This window comes from Thermobia domestica, chromosome 5, assembly GCF_964235325.1.
Source record: "Thermobia domestica chromosome 5, izTheDome1.hap1.1, whole genome shotgun sequence".
Taxonomy (NCBI): Eukaryota; Metazoa; Arthropoda; class Insecta; order Zygentoma; family Lepismatidae; genus Thermobia; species Thermobia domestica.
Genome location: NC_137458.1, coordinates 159,366,926 through 159,391,199, shown reverse-complemented (window position 1 = coordinate 159,391,199; position 24,274 = coordinate 159,366,926). Strand labels below are relative to the sequence as shown.

Genomic DNA, 24,274 nt, shown 5'->3' with positions numbered 1-24,274 from the left:
TTAAACTTTTCTGAAAATATTTCTCATAGCAAGCACTCCTTGTATCATACTTCTGTGCAATTCTATTAATAAAAAAAATGTTTGTTGGATTTGAACTCAAGACCTGACGATTGGGAATCTCGCGCTCTACCAGTGAGCTAACATGAACAAACTTACAAACCCATTCTGAAGAAAAGACTTTGCATTCCCGGTGTTCGAAGATCATGATGCATACACCCGTTGAAAATGTACTGAACTTGGGATATTCCGAAACCCTGGAGTCTCGAGGTAGCCAATGTTTGAACATACTTAAACAAATGGCAATGAAAATATTCGAATTTACTTCCACACTCAATTAGTGAACGCGTGAATTTATACGGTTTCTTTCCTACAACCCTGTCAAATTTATATCGTGCTTCATATTTTTGATTATGAGATTTTCAATTTCTACAGAAATTTCGACATTCTGGAATTCAGAAATTAATGACTTCTTAATGCTGGCTATTCGACCACCGCTAGTTCGGATATAGATGTCACAAAACCTTAAGTTGGAAGTGTTGAACGAAATACAATTACATATCGTCCCTTTGTTTGCAAAGTGTCGTATCTTTAAAAAAAAAAAAAAAAAAAAAAAAAAAGTTAACCAGTCCCGAATTTCCCTTTAGGAGCTCTATAACTCTCTTTAATAGCCATATCTAAATTCCCAAATATAATTGTGAAATAAGCAGTTTGATGTTCGTCGTTTCTCAATTGTGGAGAATTAAATTTCTCTCGAACTGCCGTCACTCCAGGTACGACAGTTTGCAAGAAAAATTAAAGTAGATTTCTATTATTCACACAGTCATATCTCAAACGACTTATTTTTCTTTATTTGTGTGTTTGTGTTCACCTTAATGCGTAATTTGTTTTAATTTGTTGTTTAAGCAAGCAGGAAACATTTGTGTGCCTTCACAACTGGTCTCTGTGATCAAGCTCACTCGTAGAAAGCGATCTTTTGAGGTAGTGGAACTATAGCATAGTGACTTCCTCAACTTCAGGCAGTTCTCCAAAGAACTTAGAATTCTACAAATTCGAGAATCAGAGAGAAGTAATGCAAAAGACGCGAACTCAAAGAACATGATGGAAATAAGAGTTTTGAAGAGTTTACCAACAACCAGCGACGCAACTATATATGTTAGTTTTCGCCCGAGGCAAGTACTCTCACCCTCTGACCAACCAAACTAAAACGCTCCTCGAGTACACCTCATACTGACATCACACAGTAATTCTTCTATTCCATTTTTTTCTTCAAGTGGTAAAGCTTGATTTCGAAATTGCAGTTCATAATTTAATTTTTAGTGCAAGACAAAACACCAAACTAATTAGTATTTGATTGCCAAATAATGAGAGTAGCATGCTTGACATATTATTATAGTCTTATTCTGATAACTGCTATATCACAATGTTTTTGGAATTATAACGAAATGTGCAAATGTATACAATGAATCAATAGTCTGTTGCTTTAGAATAGAATATTTAATTATGATATTGTCTCAAGTATTACACTCGGACATTTTGCAAATCGCTTTACTCGATGTAAGTTAAATGTAAACACAAAAGAGCTGTAACTAAATTTTAACTTTGTGGGCTCTTTTGGTTGCAAAAGTTTTTACGATGTCCTCAAAAGATAGTTTTGAAGCTAACTTATGTTCTATGGATATGATCCTAAGGTTGGTAAGTCGTTGTTGTCCTGTTAAGTTTCTGAAGTATTTTTTATGATCTTTATTTTGCTAAAACTTTTTCCAATGTCTTATAATGAAAATAAATATTTATTTGCCCAGTTTTGCGCCCTCTCAATCCGGCGCCTGTGGCACAAACCCCCTCCAGTTACGTCACTGCCGACTTTTTTATTGTTATTATTATTATTATTATTATTATTATTATTATTATTATTATTATTATTATTATTAAACAAAACCAGCCACCTGCAATTGAACTACGAGGAACTCCAAGTTCAGCGCTTCAAGAAGAACGTAAAATATTTTAAGGTTGGGGAGCTTAACCTGTGAAAGCTGAAAGTCGCCCAAGACAAATACGAAGACTTAACATCTCTGTGGGGGGGCAGTCGGTTGAAAAAATGTAAAAAGCTTTTTTCAGGCCAGCCATCCTGAATGAGGTTTTCCTGTTTTTTCCTCATTCACTCCAGGCAAATGCCGGGATGGTACCTAACTTATAAGTCCCAGGCCGCTTCCTTTCTTCCTTCCCTTTCCTGGAATAGTGTGCTCGCCGAGGAACGTCATCCCTCATCCGTGACGGGCTAAATAGCCATAGATGCCGAAAGCCCAGAAATCTCAATCCTAAATCCTTAACATCTCTGTGCAACGGACCTACCCCTATCATACAAATGTTTGAGCACCAGCAATTTTACTTGCACCTCGACCATTAGAGCGGTTTCAAACAAAAACAAGTTTGTTTCTTTGTGTAGTTTTGTTAACTTCAGGACTGATTTTTGCCAATTACTTTATGGACATGATTCAATTAATTTTCAGGATTGTATGGATGTGCTATTAACTGTACTCATTTAAGTTATCTCATACTCATGTTTACTTAAACGAATACTATTTATTATACTCTAGTTTGGATATGATAACTTATTTTTAATTTCATTATTTAGACGCCGTCTTGAATTTTATTTTTCTTTCATACAGCTTCATATTCACTTAATAATGTTAGTTTGTAGTATTCATTTCATACCACATTGTTTTCATTTTTGGTGAAAGGTCATAAGCCCGATTAGTTCGTTCTCTTACTATTAATTTAATAAATATGTTTAAGTAATTAATGAAAGAAATAAAGACTTTTGGTTCGATAGTTTTACTATTTTTTTTATAATTTACTCTATCAAAGATGAATACAGCAACTTAGATGTGCACAAATGGACAAATTTACAGTTTTCCAACTTCAATTTGGCATTATTCTTACATCCCAAGAACTATGCACAGTGACGTAACTCATTCTTAAAACAAACTTTTTTTTTTTTTTTTAAAGTGAAGTATCTCAAATAACACATTTTATGGCTTAATATTACAATATTATATAATTAGAACATGTGGTATTAAAGAATATACTTTTGGCTACATTGTGTCAAAAATTGGTAAATAGATGTTAGTAAACACGAGCGTAACAGGAAAGTGAATTAGGTGCAAAATTTCAAATTGCTCTCCTGAAAAATGAAAAAAACTGAGATACGACACAAAGGGACGATATGTTTTAGTCTCTCACATAAAGTGTAATAAAAAATGTTAATAACTTCAAGAGTAGAACAAACGGCTTTACTCGAATTATATACTCAATAGTGCATTTTATTCTGCATAACTGTGATCATACATTAGACGAATCAAATGCTTGTATAATAATATACAACTTTAGCAGTGAATTAATTAAACGTCAGATGCAGATGTCTGATATTTAGCGATTATAATACTACCTTTAAGAATGTAAATCCCGTGCTGTAATGAGAATACTGAGAAGTGACTTCTTTATGACAAATAGTTGCAGACAAATACAGAACACACACGTACCACAGCTCTCTTTGAGGCAAGATAATGTGGTAGGGAACGACTTATACTGTAAGGGTTGATCTTGCATGATGGTGTGTGCAACCAACTGTATTGCATGCCGCACGTGCGGATGCAGACATTGGTTGCTTTTGCATTATTACCTCATTCCTGTGCGAGTGTTTTTAATATAGCTGTACAATCTAACATAGCCATAATTTGAGTCGTGATTTGACAACGATGTCAAAGTTTGTTCGTCGAGCTATCGATTGCTTGCACATTTGGCTACATTTCGCGTTATGCAGGTATTAATTTCGCGGAAAGTTTATATACACTCTCGCTATACCACGGTTCTCCCGGGAGCGATGACAAAAAAATCTATTGGTACTGCTGCCGCATTCGCCAACGAGGCATATTCAACTGTCAGGACATATACGCTTCCACAACGTAACTGCGACTTACTTTTTCTTACTGCTACGTGGGGTATGGCCAATGCATCTGATCTGAAGTTTGGCTAATGTCCTTGTTCTCCCATGCTTCTTTCCTAGCGTTGAACATTTTTTATGTTTGTATAAATGTGTAACAAGACCCCATTATTCACTTCCTGTGTATGTGTTAAACCTAATTGCAATTCCCAATTTACCCTCATATACCATTAGCTACATTAAGTGGGATAGAATCTACCTTCGAGCAGAACTCTCAGACAGAATAACCTTCAAAAAAAAATCTTAGCTAATTAGCAAAAAGACAAGAATTCATTTTTCTCTATGCAAGTAAGGTATAAGCAACAGAAAGCCAACATATTTAATTAAATTTCTGTGTAGTTTAATATTTAACACTATCTGCTAAGTACAGTTCGTGTATTAAGTAGGTGGGTAAAATTGTAAGATATAAAGTATAAGGAAACTTGGTATACGAATATCCAAATTCACGCATATATAAATCAGGATTTGAGCCTTATTTTATATGTAGAAATTTGTTTATGGTACGTGTGTTTTATTTTGCAGATAAACAACCGTCACAAATGAGAATGAGGCAGCAAGAACAATTCAGGCCAAGAACTGTTGAGACCAATGAAACTGATCAATTCTGTAAAAGTTCTAAGCCGAAGAAAGTTGAACGCTGTAGCTCCACAACAGCTACAAAGTCCCGTCAGAAAACGAAGCATGTCTCTGCATCAACACACACGCATATCAACTCAGGTAAAACCTTTAAATAAAATTATGGAACTAACTGTGTAGACAATTTAAGTAATTGTAAATATAAATTGTAAACCAAGTAAATGAATTTGTATATAATGCCTATTTAATAAAATAAATTAAATATGTATTTACAGCTTTTTAATTCTTAACAAAATCTCTATAAAATTATTTACTATACAGTTAACATTCCAGTATGTACACTCTTTTAACAGAAGTAGCTTAGCTACTATATATACTCAATAAATATTGATCACCCTTCTCCAAATTTCACACAATTTGCTCTTGAAGTAATACTGCCTTTTATCATTGCATGCTCAGACTTCGTGCTATTGCGAAGCTATCAAGGCCATTCCTCACACTTCCACATTCCATAACGCGTATTCCTTTCATACTTTCTCTAATACATTGCGAAATTAAATAGAGAAACTTTCTCCACAACCACAAGTTCCTTTTATGTTTGGATTATTGAATACAAACTCCGATGACAATTTCGACTCTATATAGTCCATTTCCGTACCTAGTAATGTCAGTTGAGCTTTCTTATCAATTATAACACGTACACCTATAAAGAAAGAAAAAATACATATTTATATAATAATCATTCAATAAAGTGTAGTTTTTATCATTACACAGACAACACACACGTATCATTCTATAGATAGAGAGTTTCAAAACAACACCGACAACGTTCGGGAGGTAATTCCTGACACCAAGATGACAAAAAGTATAGACCAACCTGGATGCACAAATGCTTCCTTTCGGAGTTACAGGCTGCCGAAAAGATGAAAAAATGAACTTTAAAGGTCCTTAGCTTTAAAACTATGGGATTACCGTATCGGGTCAAAATTTCACTTAGGAACTAGTATGTGCCCTATCCAAAAATCCATCTTTCAGAATTCTAAGATACTCACGCAACAATTTTTATTGAGGAAGTTTGACTACGGGCATATAACTTAAAGTACTCACCAACTACCTCTATAAAAATTGTTGCGGAAGTACCGCAGGATTCTGAAACATGGATAGGACACATACTAGTTCCTAAGTAAAGTTTTGACCCGATTGCGGTAGGTCCTATAGTTTTGGAGCTAAGGGCCTTTAAAGTTCTTTTTTTATGTTTTTGGTAGCCTATAACCCCAAAAGGAAGCCTTTGTGCACCCAGGTTGGTCTATACTTTTTGTCTTGTGTCAGGAATTACCTCTCAAACGTTGTCAGTGTTGTTTTGAAACACCATGTATATATCTTAAACTAATCTATATACAAAGGCAAATGAAAGATTTTGTATTATTTCGGCTACTTGGTTTGTCAAGTTATAGCAAAACCTGGCTAAGACTCAAAATACGAAGGCTGACTGAAAAGTTCTCGGCTTATCCATATGCAACTATTTTTTTGCCGAAGGTTTGCGAGGTTTGCTACTCTCAGTACATATCTTCGTAAGGTTCTATACCGAATTTCGTAATAGCAGCTGTTTTTCTTTCTTTCAGATATTGAAGATTGTGGTGTAGGTACGCATTTTCCGAACAAGGGCATGACGGAAACATTAGGGCAGGATGCCTCGTCCTGTTCCTCCGTGAAAAAGTAGGCGACAGAATTCAAAAGTCCCTGTGTCCAAAATACCTCTCGCAATGGAGTGTCAACAACCGCCATTACTAAAGAAAACATTACAGCAATCTAGAACCTTGTCATGGCAGACAGTCGAGTGACAAAATTTCATCGCAGAGAAAGTGGGCATGTTCAGGAATGGGTTGTATACATTCTATCAGTTGCATTAGCCATGCATCAGATGTCCAGGTCTGTGGGTTCGAAAATGTAGATTATTGAAAGCAAATGTGAGACATATGTCATGTGTAAGCAAACCTGAGACATTTTTCAAACTGAGTGAAAATAATGGACCCTTGTTTCGTCCCTGGTCAGAAGAGTCCAAGAGAAAATCTACAGTGAAGATAACCCCCAACTCCCTAAAAGTTCAAGGCAGTCCTATCAGCTGGGCCTGTTTTGGGAATGCGAGGGGTGTTATATCGGCTGAGTACATCGAAAAGATGAAACAGTAAATGGTGCCCATTAAAGCGTCTAAAGAAGGCCACCAAGGTGAAACGTCGAAGCCACCTTTAGGCCAGTTTCGTGGCATCGAAAGTAACATCGTGCACTTCGTGACATAAATGCTAAAATTTCAAATGAGACACCTTTTCAGTCAACTATTATAGAGACCATCGTCTGATGCCACCTTTAGGCCAGTTCTTGTCTTTCGAGGCAAAGAACTGCTCTGCAGCTTTCACTTCCTCTTGATTGAAGCTGCAAATAGAATTTGCATTTATTACTGTATGAATTAGCAGTTTTAAGATAGACAATGGGTGAGTATCTTCTTAGAATGATAGCCTGTCTGTGAAAGTTGTTGGTGATGAAAGTTGTATCATCGAGGCCAGACAGCCGCAAAAGAAACCTCGGTACAAATGCCACTGTAAAGTTGCTTTATTTCATCAGTAGTAAGATAAGACTTTTCTACAAACGCTCGTAAACTCCATGTTTATTTTTTGTGCCCAAGTTCCTTGTCTACGACTGAAGTTGGAGAAAAACATCCTGCACCATAAGTGAGTCTGTACTTTAATGGTGACTTGCACAAAATGTCCTTGCACAGACAGATTAAAATATGTAAACAGTTCTTACGAAAACGTAGTATATCAAGTTCAATTTTGAAACTTCGTACTTGCAAGGCATCGACATATTGTAGTGAAGGCGATCCAATGTTATAAAAAAAAGTGTTAATAACTATTATGTAAGGGGTTCTGCTAGGGGATTTTCTAATATAGGGGCCACTGAAATGCTGCATCGTATAAAACAACATTGAAAGTTACATCATGCGCTTCGTGACATTAATATAAAATTTCGAATGAGAGAACGTTTCAGTCAACTCATAGAGACCACCGTTTGAAGCCGCCTTCGAGGCAAAGAATACCCTGCAGCTTTCATCTCTTGGTTGAAGCGAGCAATGGTTCGGAACAAGTAATAATCCTGGGTGTGAGGTCCGGAACGACAGCAGTATATTTCTCTGAAGTTCCTAGAGTTATGCTTGTTCAGATAAAGGAGATTGATGATTAGCGATAAATAACTAGTGGAATGAGAACGTAGGAAGAAATGGAAAAACCCACGAACAAATCATGAAATGAAATCTTTAAGTTTTACTTACAACGGTTATGCCGGCTAGGCTAAAGGTCTCCGTCATCACGTGAGATACGAGAAGGTCGAAAAGCATTGCACATAGCACAAATAATTCGAACGAACTCTCCAATCATGGTATCTGTGTATTCGGTATTACCTGTCCTAGAGCTTTCCATCGTTTGATTAAACCGTTGACAGCTTCTATCACCCACCTAATACGTGTAACCAGTCGTGACTCATTCGATTCATTTGCGGTATGTTGTTGCTTGCTTTGTAAGAAATGTGGCATTTTTGGAATTATTCCTAACTCCTCGAGAAGTTTAACGCTATCTCTAAATCCTCGATCAACGACGAGAACATCGTCTGGACGTAACCAGGGTCTTAATGTGAAAGACTGAGGTGCCAAGCCAGAATTTAAAATAGGCGTATCATTATTCTTTCCATCAGCGTAGTAAGGTCCCAAAACGCCGAGAATGTAACCCGTGGTGCTGACGAGTATAACGAGTGGTCTGTGCTTATGCATACTGTATGTTCTACGTTGAACACGACATTTACTCCTTTTCTCAATGTAAACATAAGTTCATCAACGATAACAATTGCCGAATTGTGTCTGCCCTCTGCGAAAAGCTTGTTAGCAGCCGCTCTGGTGCGGTTCGCTATAAAGTCTTCTCGACTGATATGCGCCAGACCCAGATGCAGCCGCACGAACTCTGACATTAGAGCTTTAGTAACTGCTTGAATACATTTACCTATCGTTCTTCTGCTTATTCCGAAAAGAACTGACATTACGGAATGTGAAAGTCCAGTGCGAAGCTTCACCAGTAATAATGCTAAAGCAGTACGGTAGCTGCGGGTTGCAGTAGAACGTACTTTACTTTTAATGGAGTTGGCCATAATTGTAAAATCATTTTTGTTGACCCCAGTTAACAGATAATCCTCGTCTGATAAGGATGTAAGGTCATCAAAGTTCTTTCGTGCGAGCGCTTTGCCTTATTGCTTCTATAAAGTTCTGCCACTCTGTTTTCGGCATAGTTGTTGTTTCCGCGAATTCAGACAATTGTGTTATAGCATCACCCGTCAACATACCATCACTAAAATGCGAATGACAGCATCGAGCTCCAGAAGGAATAATTATACCACAATCAATGAAAACATGGGAGCGCACTTTTAATGGTATCCGTTTGAGATGGTTTTTCAACTGGCACGAAATGCAGCTGGACGTATTTTTCCTTGTTCTCTTGAAGTCCAAAGTAATGTCTGCGCCACGTACCTCCTTAAATGCAGTTCGCCTTCTCCCTTGACTCTGCAATATTTTTCACCCGACACACATCTCTACAACCTTGCACAAAGTTACTACAGAGCATTCTGTTCTCCTTTAATCACTGCATGGACCTTCTTTCTTTCACAAATGCACATTCCGTGCGATCAAATGCGGTTTCGTTTGGTTTTCACAGGCAACTTTCTGTTACATGTCGTCAGTGTAGTAGATTTCTGCTGATGCGTTTTTTTCTGTTTTTTACTATGAGCGCAATCGTGATACACTTTGTTACTTATATAATATACTAAGCATGTAACAACACATAAGATATATAAGTAAGAAAGTGTATCAACGTTGCGCTCATAGTTTAACAAGCACGAGACTGACAAAAAATCAGCGAATTTTTGAAAAAAAAAAAAAAAAAAAAACTTCCAACTACTCGAGTTCGGGACTCTAAAATAAACATAAATATGAATAGCATGAAACAAATATTTATGGTATCATTACGTAGGTATGTTCTATATTTATCATGGGTAGTTAGAATTGTAGTAGTACTCATTTCATTTTTTTAGATGAGCTCCTCCGTGGCTAAGCGGTTAGCGTACGCGCCTTTGGCGTGGGAGACCCGGGTTCGATTCCCGGCGGGAGCTCATGTGGTTCGGATTCCACGTTAATCAGTAGGTCCAAGTCTCATATAGCCTCGCTGCTGAAAGGGGCGCTAAACTAAAATCAACTCAACTAATTTTTTTAGAGACTTTTAGAGCAAAAAAAGAAAAAACTCATGGACCTTCATCATTTGGCGTCAACTCAGTATTTATAAAATATTTTTAGATGGGACGTTCAGAGCACAAGGGATCCAAGTCCATTTTCAGAAAGGTTTAATTTTGCTCAGCAAACGCAGCAAACGCAAAGGGTGTGGACTAGAGTTTCAGATTATAAGGGCGTTGATGGAATGGGGGAGGAGGGCTAGTTTCCCCCTCCTTGCTCATAAATTTAACATTATGTTGTGTACGCTGCAGCGTGGGAATGATTAACAAGTCAAGCTCCGAATACCATAGTCAATGATGCATAATTACGTTAAATAAATGCATAGTATGTCCAAAAGAATACACCGACGGAAAACATATTTTCACAACCACAAATCCGAGATGAAAGAAAGAAAAACTACATGAGAAGATGCAATCTAGAATTTTATATAACTGCCGCTAGAGAGGGCCGTTCTTTTGAAGGTCATCAGCCTCTTATCCTGAATTTCAGATTTTGGAGGCAGTAATGCAGATTTAGAAACCTTTTGCCGAGCAAAGTCCAACATAAAAAATTTGAAGTTCTTACACCGAATAAATAGGATTTCGATCAGTCATAATTCATTTCAATTGGCCGTAAGGAGCTATAGGCCTATATTGCTTTTTTGTATATTTTTTGGTCGAAGAATTCCAAAGGTGGCTCTACTTTCGAGTTTCGGGCCTACTTAAAATTCTGGAAATTGGGCCTAAGCAAATTTCCAGTTTTAATCATCTGTATGTTCTCCGTATTTATTCGGTGTAAGGACCTCAAGCTTCTTCTGTTGGACTTTGCTTATCAAAAGATTTCAAAAAGTGCCTTACTGCCCCAAAAATCTGAAATCCAGAGTGGAGATAGGGGCGGTTGCCCTCCTGTCCCACTGACGCCCCTGTCTAGCGGCTGTCATATGAAATTATCCCATGCCCTTTCGCATGGTTTTAGTTACATTTGTTTTGGACTCTTGACTGCGAAAATATTACGTTTTGAAATAGAATTTATTTGCTGAGCAAAATTGAACTTTATTGAAAATGGATTTGAATCCATTGTGCTCTGAACGCACCAAATATTACCTTTCTTCATAAATTATTGACCCCAAAAAACAACCAATTACATAGGCTTGCAGAAAATATTCTAAAGTTAGCACAACATGAAGTGTGCTTCGAACATTACTTTTCCAAAATTCAATATTTTAAAATAATTTTACTAGCATCAGTATTCTGAAATAGTAATCCAATTTTGCAACTAAAATCTCCTCTGCCTTCAAGGAACACGAGCTTAGCACCTAATACTAGAAAACTTTCAGAAGCGGTAACTCCGAAATGACTTGCTTAAGGGCTAAAGTAACCGCACAACCGTATTTCTGGTAAAATTCTAGTCTTAAAACATGTAACACGACTCCCTTTGCATTTGAAATTTCGAACATCAATCAAAGATATCCGCCATGATGCTTGAAAGCACCATCTGATGTGTCAGACCACTTCCAAGTTTTATCATTCTCCCTTAACCCTTCTCAATACATATAGATGGCGAGGACTTCACTTTTGCAATGTATATTGATAGATTGTGTGAAATCTCTATAGTAGGTAGATTTTAAAATCTACCTAAAGTTTATTATAACCAAGAAAGTACTTACGAGAGTCACTGGCAAGAGGGTATAATAAAAGGAGGTCGTGATATGAAATAAGTTGAGAATTACTAATCTATACCGAAATATTCTGTACCCAACACAGTGTAGTCTTAACAAAAATAAAATAAATGAAAAGATTGGTTGCAAAGTTTTAATAAATACATTACACGATTTTGAAATATGTTTTAAACTGTTCAAAATGTTTAAAACATGTTTTTTTCGTATGTTTTAAAAGATTTTGAACACTTTTTTCGTGTTTTAAATGCATGATTTTTCTTTCTTTCTTTCTTTCTCCAAATCCAACCCTGGTTTCAAGTTGTGGCGCTATGGCCCAAAAGATCCCGAATTGGATTTTAGCTGTAAATATGAAGGTGCAATAGTCAAATCAGCACTACACATTTCAGAACACTACTTCCGTCACATACTATAAACCTCTAAACAAGGCACGTGTAGAAATATTGCAAAACTTATGGTTCATCTTGTATCTGTGATGTGATGAGATGGAAAAATGTAATGTGGTTGTTGTTCAAAACTGTTCCATTGGGTAACGATTCTAAAGTTGGCTACATCATGAAGTGTCAAATAATTTTTGACAACAAAAATTGCTTCCACATCTATTTAAATAAATTGATTGAGAATTGAATTTCAGTATTTCCCGAAACCAGTTTTCGTCAACTTTTCCTTTCTTCGTGCATCATATATTGTTCACGAAACTTAAGTCAAATTAACGCAGGTTTGCTAAAATGAAAATTGTTTCTTACTGAAGTTGAAAATATGATTATAACTAGTAAAAGATTTTGGCGGAAAAGAAGCCACTTTAATTACTTTTTAAGTGTACATACACTATGTCTAGGTGCGACAGTTACTCAGCTACTTATATTTATTTATAGTGCTCAACAATTTCGGCCTCACGCCCTGCGACTGTCTTATACTATCTATCTATATATATAAAAGAGAACGTACAAAATCCTTTGTCCGCTCATCACGCTAATACGGCTGAACCAATTTCTTTCATTTTTGGGGGGTTATTAGGATTTGGACCCTAGATGGTTTTTATCATATCACTTTAATTTTTAATTACCAGTGTCTTGAGATAATTGACCATTCAAGTGTCCATAACGTACAAATCCTTTGTTATTAGTTCATCATAGGTAAAAATAAACGTATTTATATGCAACCCGCATGACCGTGTCACTCGGCGGGTTAACATAAATGACAGGCGATATACAGCGGAAAATAGCTTGAATCTTCTGTTTAAAATTTTTTAATTGATTTGCTTATTTTTACAGACACTTTTACAATATGCCAGCACCGGGATGACCGCAGCGAAGCGGGGCGGGTTAACATAAATGACAGGCGATATAATGTTAAGATTTACTGCAATCTTCTATGGTTTTTATCATATCACTTGAAAGCGAAAAAGTAAAAATTATCTAAGTAACAAAGTTTATTGCGTTCCGGGGTGACCGCAGCGAAGCGGGGTGAACGCTGCTAGTACAATAATACATCTCTCCATCATCATTACATCCTTGAAAGAAAAATATGTCATAGCAAGATGGTAAAAGTAGTCAAAATGTATTATGCAATCACTGTCTATTGTACTGTTTTGCATATCATAAATTGTCACTCATTCTCTCTTGCCCTCTCCGCTGTTATGCTATTATAGTAGCTACCATGCGTTTCGTTGGTGCACGGATTGGATTCCTGGTGGAAGATTCTTGAAATTTGAAAGCATTACGGTGGTTCGGATTCCATCTTAAACTGTAGATCCACATCTCATATTGCCTTGATGCTGAAAAGGGACACTAAACTGCAAATTACCAATTAGATTATTCTCTCTCTCAAACCGGTTTGTCCAGAAGTGTCTTTCTCCGTCAAGGAATCTATATATATAATTCCCACCGTTAGGGATTTCCTCTCCAATAATTAGTAGTTAACGCGGACACAATGAGGGGAGCCAAGGTTACTGCAACTGAAGGTAGAGCCCGAATGCAAGAAGCGCATACATAGCTGGTATCGACATCATCTCCGAAGCAAGTCCTCTGACCAGGGCTTCCATGACTTCCAACGAAACAAAGTAATTACATTTTTGACCTAGCCATAATTTTGCTAACTTATTCAATAGATATAGAATTGTCTGGAAAGTTACGAGAGTCGTTTTCTTTCCTTGGAAATGAAATATAACACGATGGCGCGAAGAAAGCTTTATTCATTGAAAGTATTGTACAGTTCTCGATCAATCTGGCTTTGCAGCTGAGCTACTATTTGACAGCGTGGAATCACGGAATTATCTTCAGATAAGAGAACTCAACAGAAATCTGAACAAAGAATAGGATAGTGCAACGACAGGTAAATATAGTGGGAAGTCTCAGTCCAACTTGTTTAGCTTCTTACGACTGGTTACCGATACGTGAGGCACTGCGTTGTCCTGGTAGAAGACTGGTATCTTACTCTGAACGTCTTAAAGCGATTTTCCCAACTAGATCAAACACGTTTGAATAAAATATTTTGGGAAAGCAGCTCATTAAATAATATCTCTGAAATCCCTGAAACCTTCTGCGAAGAAACGTTTAGTTTATGTTTATTCGAATGGTAACCAGTTGTACTCCACATTTTGATATTGCAATGTCGTGCATAAATTAAAAATTGGTATCCTCTAAACCAAGAAATCTCTTCATACAGCACCCTTACAGTTTATAAACATGTAACAAAGCAAAATTCTCCACATAGTAAATCAGTTTCTTCGCACATCTTGCTTCTTTTAAACTATTGGTCAGTTCAATGGATGTCAAAGAGCCTACAATCATTCCAAGATTCCAGAAACAGCAGTGAAAGTTCAATCGAAATCAGTTAAGTAATTATTTAGCCACTCATGAACAAAAGCATACGAGGTTTGACCCGAAAGAATGGTGCCAATGCGAACATAAAATGGTTTGCGCGGCCACAATATAACCGGGCAGTTAATAAAAACGGACTGTAATGCGCATGTGTAAAAATAAGGACGATTTCACTGGCTGCGTCAGTTTGGAGTTAGATGCCGCTGAGTGAGCACATGTAGTGTGTATAATCGTTATCGGAATTTGAGCGAGTACTGCATCAAATTCTGTGCTAAGCTAGAACTATTTTTCGTCTAACGTTCCACGATTATGCTACGAGGCTAAGGGAGACTATGGTGATACTCAACGAAATGATGGAATGAAGATAGTGGGAAGATCGGGAATTCCACGCACACAACGTTTTCTCACCACAAAGCTTCCTTGGCGAGAACTGGGATCGAACCAGGGAACCCTACATACCAGAGGAGAGTGCTTCACCACTGCAGCATCAGTTAGAATATTTCTTCCAAGAAACTAATCCAATGATTGGGAATGCTTTTGGGAACGGTACAATATGCACAACAAGAATAAAGACACAATATTGGGCTGTTACAAAAATATAAGTCATTACTTTTCTATGTATTTCAAAGGTCATTTACTTGTATACGGAACAAAGGCCAATAAATAATGTGCTGCCAGTTTTGTTTGATAACACGTTGCCATCTTTCAGTGAGCTTTATAAATTCCATGTTCACAGAAGGACCTGTCTTTATCGACGAAAACTGAACAAAATACTGATTTACGTTCTCATTTGAATTGAACGTTATACCACGCATGGAGGTTGAATTGATCGGAACTAGTTAAAGTCCGATGACGCAGAGCAAGAGGGTTGGTGGGTGATCGAAATCTGGTGCGTTGTTGTGATGAAAATTTGTTTAATGTCCCACGATTATGCCCTTTAGGCTAAGGGAGACGTGATTAAGGTAAGTGAATGAGAACGGGAGTACCCCTCGAAAATCCACGGACACGATGCTGTCCACCCCAAACTTACTTGGCCGGGGATCGAACCAGGGACTCCCAACATCAGAGGTAAACGCTCTACCACTAAGCCACCGTAGTTCCCCTTCTACCGTTGTTGTGATGAAATACCGACGTTTCTGCATAATGGATTCGTTCAAATTGTCCAAATGCCGACAGTCACATTTGCACTCATTATTTGCTTCCTTGGTAAGAGCTCGATAAACACATCCATCACCTTTAAAAATCTCACAGCACTGAGAACATAACATTCCCCTAATGACTGCTTTTGATGTTTGGGGCGAATCATCACATTGGGATTAACACAGATTGCGAACCACATTATTGTACGTAATCTTCTCGCTGTCAAATGAATTTCTTTCACGCAGTAGCCAGATATCGAACTCACTCATGTATCCTGGTCTCTTTAGGTGGTAGTGAACACTAGTGATTGGTGTTCAACGTTGCTGCAATCTCTCATGTGGTGTAACATGGGTTTGATTTGATCAATGCCTTTATTTTATCATACTCAACTTCAGTGGACCTTCCTAAATTATCAGCGTGCAAAAATTACCAGCACGTAATTTCATGAACTATCGTTCACATTGGCGTTCTTGTAGATCATTTTCACCGTATTCTTCTACAAGTTTTCACAAGCTAATGTGCGTTCTTTACGCACGTATAAGAGTAAAATAGGGCGAAAATGCACAATGAAAAATCTGCGATACACAAACCAATTGCTCAATTTTATTTAGAATAAGAACTATCAGCTGTGAAACTGTACAACAATAACACGGATGCAAATGAGTCTAATACTTCCAAATATGAACTAGTCGCCATGTTGCAAAAATTTGTCACACCTTTTCGACAGCCCTACCACGTGATTCATTGCCAGAAATTTCCGGCAATCTGTTCAGAGCGATTGACGGTGTGAAAGTCGCAACAACAATCAGACAACAGAAATACTGGATGTGAGTGAATTGCAATCACCCAGGATCGGCAAATGACAGAACTAGATGATGAGCTGGGATACTAAAAAATTAAGTAACAATTTTTTACGTTAAAACCTTAGCAGCAATGAGTTGCGGGAAAATTCGTTTCGCGACTACTGTTGCCAGAACAAAACATCATGATACAGCTGCTAATGACTTGCTTCAGACCGTTATCAATGAACCAAATATCTTTAAAAAGCCTGTCGTTCCAATGGAAGTATTCTGATTCTCTACGCCTTGAGGAAAAGTCGCAGCAAGGTCAAAACTATGTTCTTTGATTGATAAGAAAGTGTCCATTATGAACACACTCCTACAAGGCAAACAATTACTATGAAGAACTATCTCGGCATTCTTGCCGATTGCGAGATGTAATAGGACGAAAATAGTCGCAAATTTGGGCAACTAATGACAGCTTCATCACCACAACGCACCCACTTACGCATCATATCTTGTACAGAGCTATCTGGCGATACATCAAATAGTGCAGATCACTCAATCGCCTTACGACTTCCGGTTTCCCAAAACTTACACCACCTTTGATAGGGGATATTCTAGACCCCTGACTAAGATTCAGCCCAATACGAGGAAACACTCACTCTTCCAATACAGAACTTGCGAACAATGTTTTAAATAATGAAAACGGTGTTGGAAGAATCGTGTCAGATCCCAAGCTCCTTACTTTGAAGCAAACTAAGACGACTTTGTCCTAACGTTGCGGATCGAGGAGAAGGCCTCTAGATACAAAGGTTACCTGCGGATATTGAGTAAGTAGTCGTGGACAGATAACACCAGATGGTTCTCCAGCTTGGAGGTTTGATATGAGGGTAACAATTTCATCTTGAAAAAAAAAGTATTGTTCAGAAACATTCGCAAAAGCCTCGAACAAGGACTGATATCTTAGCACGACCTGAGCGAAGTAGTGGAATATAAGAAGTCCTTATACGGCACGCACGATATTATCTGTAACAAATGAGTTAGAGAAATATGATGGACTTGGTAAAAATTCAGGAAGTTTGATGGGAAGGAAAGGGAGCAGTGCAGTCCAGAAATTTTACGTTTTTTCAGGGGAAGGAAATAATCAACTAGGAACAATATTTTTCGTTCACAAACAAATAATATATGCAATTAATCGGTTTGAACTTGTTAATGATAGACTTTCTTTAGTGCTTTTAAGGATAAGTGATGTGATATTATTGTTTTAAATGTACATGCCCCAACAGAAGATAAGAATGATGATATTTAAAAACAGTTTATACGAAGAAATAGAACGGGTATTTGATCAACTCCGCGATACCATGTGAATATTCTATTACGAAATTTCAATGCGAAAGTAGACGTAGGATATCAAGTTCAATTAACTTCGTTGATCTTACGGCTGCCGTACTTGCAAAACCGACATCAACATACTTTGAAAGTGATCCAATTTGTTAAAAAAAAAAGTACTAGTAACTATTTTGGACTTGTTGAGTTGATTTGGAGTTTAACGTCTCTTTCAGTAGCTAGGTTATATGAGACTGGACCTATTGATTAACGTGGAATCCGAATCACATGAGCTCTCGCCAGGAATCAACCCAGGTCTCCCACGCCAAAGGCGCGTGTGCTTACAGCTTAGCCACGAAGGAGCTCTAACTCAGGGCTGCTACGCGACTGGAAAAACTGGAAAACCTGGAAAAATCAGGTAATTTTGAAAATTTGAGCAAAATATCAGGGAATTTTGTGAGGTAAAAGTTGCAACTTTGAACTGGACACACACTCACTACATACACTGGATATAATCGAAGATGAGGGCGAGTCTGCAACTAAGCAAAGGTTTGGGAAATCATCTGTGCAATCATACACTCCTGATCACGCCAGTAATGCACCTACATAATGTAAAAAGAGTATGTTAAGGTGCATTACTGCACCACCTGATGTGCATAATTGTTCATCAGATGGTTTCCCAAATTGTCTGAGAGATTCTAGTAGTTTTAATTCTGTGATATGATGGAAAAACATTTTGCTCTATTGGCAACATTGGTCTTTATAGCGCACTTTGAGGAAGAACAAAGAACCAAGCGGGAGAGTTGCAATACAGCGTAACATAACAGAAATTAAAAAGAAGAAAAAAAGATACATTTCTTCTTCAGGTAAAATAGTTTTAGTAACACTATCCTAAAATCTAGTTTATTAGTTGGCCGTAGTAAATGTATTGTAAGTGCTATTAATGTTAACATTTGCTGTTAACAAGTAATTTTGCGCTGGTGAGTGATTTTGTTTATATATGATCTGCAAATTCGCACAGTAATGAATTACACGTAAAAAAAAAAAAAAAAAAAAAAAAAAAAAAAAGTTTGCGAAAAGCTTTGGGCATACGTACATAAACATGTTAAAAAAAAGTATGAATTCGAAAATTTTAAACACCGAAAAGTTTCCTGTACAAATATGATATTAAGAACTGTTTCCGCTCTTCAAGTTTTCGCTCCAGTGTTCATACAAAAACATAAAATTTCAATCTCTATGACTAATATACGTATTTGATATGTTTGATATGACAGTTGTGTATATCCAGCTTTCTTATACGACGGTACTTTGTTTCTTCCACAGGTTAATTAATGCACCTCGTATTATGGCTAGCTCCAAGTATAGGTTGTGTTCTCTTAATTCCCAGTGGCTTACAAATAGTGACTTCTATTCGTGGCTTCTGCCTTGTGAATCGGACAAATTCTCATTTTACTGTAAAATCTGTAGGAAAAGTGCTTCTCTTAGCAACATGGGGAAACTAGCGCTTGTCAGCCACATGAAAGGTAGAAAGCATAAGGCCGCAGTAAGTATAGCGGCCATGTTCATGTTATCCAGAGACAAACCGGTATCCATGTGTGAATAAAATGAAGTGGTTGCTGCATCTGTTTGTAGTGACAATTCCCATGACTCGACAATAAGTTACGACACTATGAAGAAATATTTAGAAGATAAAATGATTGGTCCAAAATTAGCATTTTTTAAATTGCTTGCTTCTAATGTTGAACCCTTTTTGAAGACATTTCAGGCCGAAAAGCCCATGGTTCCTTTCTTGTATTCTGAATTATCAAACATAGTGACAACTGCAATGAATAGATTCGTGAAACCTGATGTAATAGCTACAGCTACAAACATTGCTAAGATTAATATAACGGATCCCGAGAACTTAGTTAGCGCAAGGAACATCAACTTGGGATATGGCGTTCGTGATGCTATTAAACAAGTTGAGAATGCTTCTCCGAAAGATATACTTTTGTTCAAACAGAGTTGTCGAAAATGTCTGCAGACACCTTGCACAAATTTGCTTGAAAAGACTCCTCTGAAATTCCAGTTCACGAGAAGTCTGTCGTTTTGTGATCCCGATGTAATCTCTACAAACCCGGAAGTTGCCAAGAAACGGCTTCGTTCGTGCCTTGAGACGTTTGTCGAAAACAAGTGGATTTCTGGAATGTGTGCTGATCGTGTAGAGAAGGAATTCACAATTTCATGTTAGGATCCTAAGTTTCTGGAAGAGATGAGAAATTACTCACGGACAATCCGACTTGATACATTCTGGAAGAATGTTACTGCATGTAGTGGAACCGAACTGATGCCATTCCTTAAGAAGATATTCGTACTTTCACACGGGAATGCTAATGTAGAACGAGGATTTTCAATAAATAAAAAAGGCCTAATTGAAAATCAATCTCAAGAGTCACTCGTGGCACAGAGATTGATTTGGGAAGCAGTAGAAAAAGCTGGAGGTGTTGAGAAGGTTGAAATTACTAAGGAAATGATCCATTACGTGAGAAATGCCCGAACAAGATATCACGAAAGGCTTCAGCAAAAGAAAATGGAGGTCAAGGAACGTGAGAAAACTAGGATGGTGGAGAAACGAAGAGGGAAACAAGTGAAGATTTTGGAAGAAGAGGAAAGTACTTCCGACGCTAAGGAAGTAACACAGTTGCTCGAAGATCCGATTCGCACATTACAAAAGTAAAACTCGTATATTAATGTTCAGTTTTTTTCTTTCTTCATTATTGCTGTTATAAACTTTAGTGCTTTGGGTTAAGTTTGTGGAAATGTGAAGTACCTAATAAACTTTCTAAGCGTCACAATGAAACATAGTGAAGTACTAAGTAAGTGTTTATGTGACAGAAGAATTGTCTAAATTTAAAATTTTCAGAAAAAACTGTGTGTATTAAATCAAAGGGCATTTGAAGATCAAATTCCCACATTACAAAAGTAAAACCTATACATTAGCCTTTTCGGGATCTTATGGTACAATTTGTACCATACGGGTATTTCATGGTACATTGCCTTATAATTCTCCTACTTGAGCTTTTTCGTCTTTTTTTTTCTTTCTTTTTCTTTCTTTTTTTTTTTCAAGTCCATAGACATTGTAGAAGACGTTACGTATGGTTTCACACCTTCATGCGTCGATACATACGAGGTGACGTCATAACTTTAAACAAGATGTTTTCTTTTATTAAGCCTATGTTTATTATTTTTGGTGGGCTTATTTTTGCAAGTAGAAGATTGAAATTTTGCACAAACATTCAGTCCACCGAATAGTATTTACCAGATTTTTTTTCAGATTTCTGCGTTAGCAGAAGGGGGTTCCGGGGGGGCAAAAAGGTTAAAAAAAAGGGATTTTTTAATCAAAAAATCTCTTTTTCACTAATTTTACGCCTCACATACATGATAGAGACACGTAAATGGTACCGTCTCTATTCTGAAGAGAATGATGTGCAAACCATGATTCTAGGGTAATTAGGGATGTCTCAGGGAATTTTTACAAAATATCCTTTTGTATACGGGAATATGGGACGTCTTTTTTTTTTTTTTTTGGCGGGCTTTGCAATCTTTTTTGGCAATCTTTTGCACCTAGAAGATTGAAATTGTGCACAAACATTCAGTCCACCTAGTAGTATTTATCAGATTTTTTCAGATCTGTGCGTTAAAACAGGGGGGTCCAGAGGGGCAAAAATTTGGAAAAAATGGATATTATAACCCTAAAAATCCCTTTCTTCGGGATTTTCCCGCCTTAGATACATGATAGAGACACGTGAGTCGTACCGTCTGAAAGACAGTTCTATTCTGAAGAGAATGATGGGCGAACTTTGATCCTAGGGTAATTAGGGATGTCTCAGCGAATTTTTATCAAAATATCCTTCTGTTTAGGGGAATATGGGGTATTGTCGCTATTTTTAATGAAGTTAATATCTTTTACGCTAACATGTCGATGGCCAGTCCCTATTTCAAACAGCAACTTCAGTCATTTACGTTGTGGGTCCAGGTAAATGGCAACGTTGCATTTTAATTTAACATTCGACACATAAAGAGTGTACAGCCCAATGGCTCGTCCGATTTAAAAAAAAAAATTCCTTCACTTTAGATTGAAAACATATTTGGAGACGGTTTCCCCTCTTCATTTTGTTGTAACTCTGATAATAACAGTTACCCTGTGTCAGGGAACTTTTGAGACACCCTGTATATTTATCCTGGCTGATCATATATATTACATATCTTTACACGTATCTACTAATACAATTATCATTAACAAGTATTACTACATCAGTTCGTCGTTCCACGATTAATAATAAACTACTATAAAAAAATTCCTCTTGGAGGAGAACGGTGGCTCAGTGGTAGAACGCCAAGGGTATCTTATTTGATCCCAGGCCATGTGAGTTTGTGGTGGAGGACATTGTGTCCCTCTGTTTCTCCGAATTTTCCCGTTTGCTCGCACATTCTCATCCCACTGTTCTTTCACAATCGTTCTTTTCATTAATTACCTGCCTCCTTTACCCTACAAGGACGTAAAACTAGAGATCTCATTTCATAAACATCATCTTTTTCAATGTAACCAACCTTTACACAACACAATACTCTACACAATATTTACTGTCACCGACACCCATTACCCTAATTAATCATCCTAACTGTATCAAATGTAACTAAGAAGTAACTGGAAAACACAACAAACCACCTGTTTGTTTACAGCTTTTTATTTTCCCTTGAAGTATTGGGTCTGTTGTAAGTGGTAAGCTGCAGTTTGCTTGTTTGACGCAGAACTAAAATTTGCACATCTCCAGCGTGTTGAGGGTGAACTTCTTGCCTTTGTAAGTTATTGTTTTTTGTAACGATACTTCCTATCTTTCGTAACGATACTTCTTCAGATGGTGTAAATTCCAAGACCAAGGTTTAAAAAAAGTTAAGTAATATTATCATACAAAAGCTTTGTGAGAAAGTAGGTTTTAAGTATTTAAAATCTACAGACACAAAACATGCGAAAGAAAATAATATTTATCAAAGGAAGTGGATGTGATACTTCGATTTGAGAATTTTTACAAAGTAAACTTCGAGCATGCAACGTACCATCTTGAACTACCTCTTCATCAAATTTCTCTTTCTTTGCTGCATAATCTAAAGTATAGCTCAGGCCATTACATCCTCGCTGACGAACTCCAACTTTCACTCCAATCTGACAAAAAGAGAACAAAAATTGAAGAACTATGTAGATAACAGTGTAGTTCGAATATAGCGGAGGCTACTATCAAATGCATAATTCAAAATTGTTTTAATTAGCTATAAATGATTAGTTTCGCATTCGAAATATGTAAAATTGAGCTGAACGAGTGTGAATAATCAATTGTATTTCGCATAATATAACCAGATGATTATGAAAAATTTAAATAGGTAAGCCAGGTTTTTGATGCAAGTATTATGAATAAAGTCGATTTCAGCATAAATTTTGTGTGATATCCATCGTATTAAATTGTGTTAAGTGCACGACTACCAATACTATTAGACGGAAGACTGACTCAAGTTTCACTTCCACAAGATTCCCGGTGGAGAGATACTCGGTGGAAAAGGTGTAATAGTTTTTTCAGTCCATCCACTTTGCGTAAGGTTTTTCCTGGTGAGTCTGGGTTTTCATCATTTATACCAGGCAAAGCTGGGATGGTACCTAACATACAGGTTCCAGCTGCTTCCTTCCTTTCCCTTTTCCCGGATAGTATGCTCGCCGAAGGACGTCATCCCTCATAGATGACAGGTTTCAGACCATAGATCCCGGTAATGCCCAGAAATATGTATAAATAAATAATAAATCGCTTGCAAAATTTTACCAGCGATGTTCTCTACTAATTTGTGTTAAGTTGAGTGCATTCATGAGAGGAGATGATTTAATCATGATGACAAGCATATTCCAATATGGCCGCCTCGCGTACGCCTTGTTAATAATTTTCACTAATAATATATGTACTACACAAATAACGACTGTTTTGTGGGTATGTGAGATTCTTAAAATGTGTCCCTTTTGAGTTATTTCAAATTTTGTTAGCAACTATCATTAGTTGATTTCTTATGGATTTACTCAGTACTAAGCGAAAGCACATCTACTCTCGAACAGCTCCGGTAAAACTTTGCCAGTGAAAAATTACTATCCACGGGACGCGTGGCGGCCATCTTGGAAGATGGCTTCCAGTTTGGTTTTCCACTATTTGCAAGTATGAAATCATCTTATTTCATCATCAAGGCCCGGACCCCAATATAAATAAGCAGAGAACAGCTCCAGTAAAACCCTGCAAGCGAAATGTCAATCAGCCCCTGCACTATATAGTTCACGGTGTATGTATGGACAAATATTCAAATTAATAAACTAATTAGAATAAAGTGCAGGGTAATGCAATGTAATGTACTAATGTCTACATTCAACCTGTATGTAAAGGTAGCTTCTTGTTACTCAATTTCTACAACATCCACTAGATAATAATAATTTTTAAAAAATCGTAGGATGCAACGTGCATTTCAATTAAGCAAATCAATGAATTATAATCTTCATCAATGTTTAACTATCTTTATTCATAATCTTCATCATCAATGTTCACTATATTCTGCGAAATTTGAGCACTATTAATTTTTCGGTTCTCC

At 37.1% G+C, this 24,274-nt stretch overlaps 2 protein-coding genes across 2 annotated transcripts in view; one reads left to right on the top strand and one right to left on the bottom strand.

The window, feature by feature from the left end:
* Nucleotides 1-4,844, top strand: part of LOC145686203 (uncharacterized) — a 29,485-nt gene extending 24,641 nt beyond the window's left edge. The window contains exon 3 of the mRNA XM_081759249.1: nt 4,523-4,844. Coding sequence (XP_081615375.1) covers nt 4,523-4,734 — 212 coding nt within the window. The 3' untranslated portion in view covers nt 4,735-4,844. The remainder of the gene's footprint in view (nt 1-4,522) is intronic.
* The window catches only part of MagR (Iron-sulfur cluster assembly 1 homolog MagR), a 45,815-nt gene continuing 26,354 nt past the window's right edge, over nt 4,814-24,274 (bottom strand). Inside the window, exons 3-4 of the mRNA XM_081759251.1 lie at nt 22,718-22,823; nt 4,814-5,279 (exon numbers count right to left, since the gene is read on the bottom strand). Of these exons, the coding sequence (XP_081615377.1) occupies nt 5,131-5,279; nt 22,718-22,823 (255 nt within the window). The 3' untranslated portion in view covers nt 4,814-5,130. The remainder of the gene's footprint in view (nt 5,280-22,717; nt 22,824-24,274) is intronic.